General features: G+C 38.0%; 1 protein-coding gene and 1 pseudogene across 1 annotated transcript; both read right to left on the bottom strand.

The window, feature by feature from the left end:
• Positions 1 to 204: 204 nt before the first annotated feature.
• Positions 205 to 1,519, bottom strand: LOC112590418 (uncharacterized). The gene is made up of 4 exons (XM_025306801.1): positions 1,330 to 1,519; positions 955 to 1,209; positions 634 to 888; positions 205 to 550 (listed from the first exon to the last, which is right to left on the bottom strand). The coding sequence occupies exons 1-4, from the start codon at positions 1,510 to 1,512 to the stop codon at positions 449 to 451; spliced, it is 795 nt and encodes a 264-aa protein (XP_025162586.1). The 5' UTR covers positions 1,513 to 1,519; the 3' UTR covers positions 205 to 448.
• Positions 1,520 to 1,800: 281 nt separating this feature from the next.
• LOC112590393 (fatty acid synthase pseudogene) lies at positions 1,801 to 3,053 on the bottom strand (annotated as a pseudogene).
• Positions 3,054 to 4,968: the final 1,915 nt, after the last annotated feature.

The raw sequence follows: 4,968 nt of genomic DNA, 5'->3' as shown, positions 1-4,968 counted from the left end.
TTATATAGAGGATATTTCCCTGAGTAATTTTCAAAGATTTTAGCCGCTGCTCATTGTTTATTAATAAGTGAAATTAACAAACAAGTTTCATTAATAGAGCTTGTTTTTCTGATACAGTGTAAGTTAAAAATATATTAAACAGTACATATGAGATGTGATAGAAGGTGGCTCGGCGGCTTTTGAAAGGTGCTTAAGAAGGTAATCTTGAAAATATATGTAGAAATTAAGGTCAATGGAGATGGGTTCTCTCTTCCGGTATATTTACCATAAAAAATTATAAGAGAATACAGCAGCTTATAGTTTATACCAGCTTATAGTTTATACCAGTTTATTAGATTTTATCATTGCTTTGTTTACAATAAATGTCTGCGTATCCCTGTTCACATTCCACCTTAACTCCTTCGATTTACAAAATCGCGAAGTTTTCAACATTATAAAACTTAACTGCTTAAGACGATATTTCATTAATAATATCAGCAAGTTCATTGCTTTCCAACATCGTGAGATGATTACCTTCGACATGGCGGACTTGTACGTTACCTTTGGTTATCTAAATAAATGATTAACATTGTCGTCAATTGATTTTCAAAGATGAAAACTTCGCATTGTTACATATCATTGCATCAAGAATACCTTATTCAAGCCGTAATTTTCATCTGCAGAAAGTAAATACGGCGTTGTGGGTTTTAGTAACAATATATGTGATTTCAGTGGCGGCAGTAAAGACGCATTATATTCGTGAACAGCGATCAGATGCTTATAAATTATCGTATAATAAGTCTTGTAATTTTCAATCGAAGTCAATTGTATAATATCGTCTGGGAGACATTCGATAAAAGCATCCAACTTCTTCTCCCACGTGTCGTGCTTGGACAATTGTATTAAAATCTGTTAACAATTATTGTTATTACTGTGTTTTATATTATAACAATAAACTCATTTTACACAACGTACCGATGTATTATTGATGGAGTAAAATAAATCCATAAGATTTAGGAGAATATTGTTTTGAAATTCCTGGAGATTGGTGAAAGGAAAATGATGTTCTTTCATAGTTCTCACACAGTCAGGCGTGCCATCGATTAATACTAAATATCCTGTGAAATTTCTGGCCTCCAACAGTCTCATTACCTCGATAGCAATTAATGTCCCATACGAGTACCCAACTATTATGAATTCTGCGGAATTCTCTATCTTCGATATTATATGCTATAGGAAAGATATAAGAAGTTTTTGTATTATTTTTTTAATCGATATAATCCGATATCAATCTGAAATGGATTCATTGAAATATCGAACAGATACCTTCTCTGTTATATTAATACGTACAGGTATTAGAGTGGCAGCCGACTGCAGCACGGATTCGCTCATGGGGATATTATTTGCTCCGTGTTGCAAACATGTAACGGGACTTTTAATTTTCGAGGCCAATGAATTAAATATGCTTGCGCAACCTTTGATTCCTGGTAGAAGAAATATTTGCTTTTTGCTCGCCTTATTTCTTGTAGTCATTTCCAAGCAAACATCTGGTATCACGATATCTAATACCTGCTCAATAAATGAATCAAAAATTTTACACCTGCCGAATCGAATACCTCAGTCTGTTCAAAACGCTTGTCTTTCTCGGCCATATTGTGGAGTTTCTCGAAAGTGAGACTTCGAATGTCTTGTGCCGTGAGATAAACATCAAATTCTCGCTCCAACGTTTGCTTGACCTCCACCGCCATCATCGAGTCCATACCGATCTCTGACAATGTGCGATGTCTGACCGTTTTCATGTCTTTCACTCCTAGACGGGCAAATACGAAAAAAGATAAGGCTCTTAATTTCTAGTCACAGTCGCTTATATTCATTTATGACAACAAAAGGCACGAAAAAAACACAACATTCAGACCACATATAGAGGAAGCAATGTATAATTAACCATAATTCATTAGCTATATTTTCAATGTTTCATCGCGAAAATCTCGAAACGTGCAACAGATTTATTATATATATAGAAAGAAGAAGATTACCCATGATGCTACGGTCTCCAAAATATCCATCACTCCACCTAATTCCGCACGCTTCTCAGCCACGACCATACTGTCCACGATCGGTCGATTTAATATCATAAAAGTGTCCAATGACTCAAGGCAAGACTGAATTTTCTGTTGCAAAGTACCGCCGATAATCAGTTCCTTATTATCCTCTTGCATATCGGCTAAGAGGCCCACATCATCCACCGCACCCCACTGTATAACCATCCCAGGTAATCCGTCCTGTACTCTCCTCTCACATATCCTCTCCATGACAGAATTGGTCATACCATAATTTGTTTGTCCGGCGTTTCCTCGGCTACACGAGACGGACGAAAAGATAAATAAAATGCCGGAGATCAGGATACATCTTTCTGGATAGCTCGTCCATCATCTTCGTGGCCATTGCCTTCGGCTTGAATGATTCTTTGAAGGATTCAGCAGTTTGATTCTTGTAAAGAGAGTCTTTCAGCACCACGGCAAGATTGAATATAGCGTCCACTGGTCCCATTTCAGCGGCAGAATTCAAAATGAACGCACAGTCCTTGCGATCAGACGCATCAGCACCCGTGATAATTTGCACATTCACCCCGTAAGATCTCCACAGTTCCATCCTTGAGCGCTGATAACCGTTTCGCAGCCCAGTCCGCGAAGTTAGAAGAAGATTCTTTGCTCCGCGAAGAAGCAGCCAGTCGGCTAATTCCAAACCGAAGCCGCCTAAGCCGCCTAAAATGATGTAAAATTTGTGAAGCTTGCAGAAAAATCGGGGATAAGCGAGAACAGGAAGACCTAATGTAAGTAACGTTTTCATCGTGTATCTTTATCAGGATTTGAAAATAAGAAAAGTAGTAGTAGAATTTCATATGATCATTCACGGAGTGCCAACAATAAAAAGAAACTTTTGTCTGCGTGAGAAATTACCTTTTCTATATGCTTACCAGCTGCCATGTATCTAAAGGCAGCTTCTACTTCGGTCCTTTCGAACACTTTCCTCGGGAGTGGTTTTATCGAGCCGTTTTTCAGATCTTGCAGCATATATTTATATACAATTTAATTATTTTTCGTAGTGGAATTTACTATATTGTCTAACATAATCGCTTGGAAACTGATGCCTTTTGCAAAAATCTTTATGTCTAGGGTATTATCGGCAATCAAGTCATATTTTCCTACTTCTAAGAATCGTCCGCTTTTCGCCAAACATCGAACAGACGCCTGAAGTTTTTCTTCAGCTAAGGAATTTAACACGATATCTACCCCTTGACCGTGTGTCTGCTCAAGGATCATTTGTTCGAAACTTGTGTCGCGAGAATTGCCGATATGATCGTCAAGGATCGAAGGGAAGGTTTCTCTAACGAATTGTCGTTTCTCCAAAGTCCCGACTGTCGTAAACACTTCACATCCTTCGTAAAGTGCCAGGTGGATTGCAGCTTGACCAACGCCGCCCGAATGAATGAGAATTTTGTCTCCTTTCTTCATCTTTCCTTTCTCGTAGAGAGCGTAGCAGCTTGTGGCATAAACACACGGAACAGTGGCAGCGTCCTCGAATGTCCATTCATCGGGAATAACCCAAGACATAACGTGGTCATCTATTAGAATATTTGATGTTCCTCTAGAAAGAAATAAGCAATTTCGCTTATTTTAACGTTGCTTTTCAATCATGCGAAAATTGGCATTATAGAAAAATCAATAATGTGTCTGCATTAGTGCAAAATCTAAAGTTTAATAGAATAGTATCATTATAAAATGTATATTTTCGATGTAATAATAACAATTTTAACAAATAACATTTCGAATTACATTATCTCACCTGTTGGAACATATTGCCATCATTCTCTGTCCAGACCTATTATAACCAACGATCTCAAAGCCTAAGAAAGAATCGATATCTCATCTAATCATTAGAAAGGATTCCAACGCCATTTTGCCAGTTGCTAACATAACATCTTAACACTGAAATTCAGTGCCGCGTAAATTGTATGTATAACATTTTCACGCTTAATTTTGGGAAATACCTGTCCTTCGACCCAGCGGAATGTGCTCATATCACCCCGAATCTAGTAAAAATTAAGTTCGTTTTATAACTTACTATCGTTAATATAAAAAAAAATTTTGCTTGTGTAATAATGTTTTTTATTTGAAATGAATTGAATTATTTCGATATTTTACCGCGCAAGGTTCAACAATGTTTTACGTAAATTCCTTTCCGTGCCGTTCTTGTTGTCGTGAATGTTTACGTATCCCCTGAGCGACGTAACCGCATTGCACAGGTATCAGTTTCGGCGGCGGTAATGATAAGTGTCTGTAAGAGCCCCAAATATTACCGGGACGTAAGACATTAATTGGTAAGTCCAGTCATAACTGATTCATGTAGAAAGGCTCTTGCAAGAAGAATTTGGGCGCGTCCTTATCTTGGATGAAGACATATCTAACTGATTCGCCGCCTGGCTCCCTTCGCAAACAATTTACAAACCCTAATATACCGCAATCAGAGTTGTTTTCAGCAACGAGTGTTATTCTTGAATTCGTCCCGTAGTGTGCATCCATCGCAGATTTGAGCTTATCGATTCACGAAAACTCGTAATTGTTTATACGTATGACTTCTCGTTTCGTTATAACGCTTTCCGCCTTTCTCAAAAGCAGCACTGTTTCTCGTTCTGTGCGTTTTTTCAAAATGATATTTAAATTGTACTGTTGCAGTAGCTCGTTGTCATACGTGACGTTGAGATCCTCTCGAGTAAATAGAAAACCACCAGCCATTACATTGGATAATGAGGAACGTGCACCTTTCGTCAATATCCCGACTCCAATGACTATTAAAAACGTATCGCCATTCAATATTTTGTGAGGCTGTATGACTGATAGATCTTGAGGTAAGGAAGAGCTGTCAAATCTGTTCTCCTTTGCAATTAAGGTGAGATTAGGTCGCACGTTGCAAGTTGCTTAGAACCAT

This window comes from Harpegnathos saltator, unplaced genomic scaffold, assembly GCF_003227715.2.
Source record: "Harpegnathos saltator strain DR-91 unplaced genomic scaffold, Hsal_v8.6 scaffold8, whole genome shotgun sequence".
In the NCBI taxonomy this organism is placed as follows: domain Eukaryota; kingdom Metazoa; phylum Arthropoda; class Insecta; order Hymenoptera; family Formicidae; genus Harpegnathos; species Harpegnathos saltator.
Note: the sequence above shows the minus strand (reverse complement) of the source record. Positions and strands in the feature narration are given on the sequence as shown.

Bases quoted from the DNA above. Each gene is read 5' to 3' on its own strand.
- LOC112590418 (XM_025306801.1), bottom strand. From the start codon at position 1,512: ATGACTACAAGAAATAAGGCGAGCAAAAAGCAAATATTTCTTCTACCA. The intron at 1,210-1,329 runs GTACGTATTAAT...TCTTTCCTATAG, and splicing joins CGGCTGCCACTCTAATACCT to CATATAATATCGAAGATAGA. The intron at 551-633 runs GTATTCTTGATG...TCATTTATTTAG, and splicing joins AAAATTACGGCTTGAATAAG to ATAACCAAAGGTAACGTACA.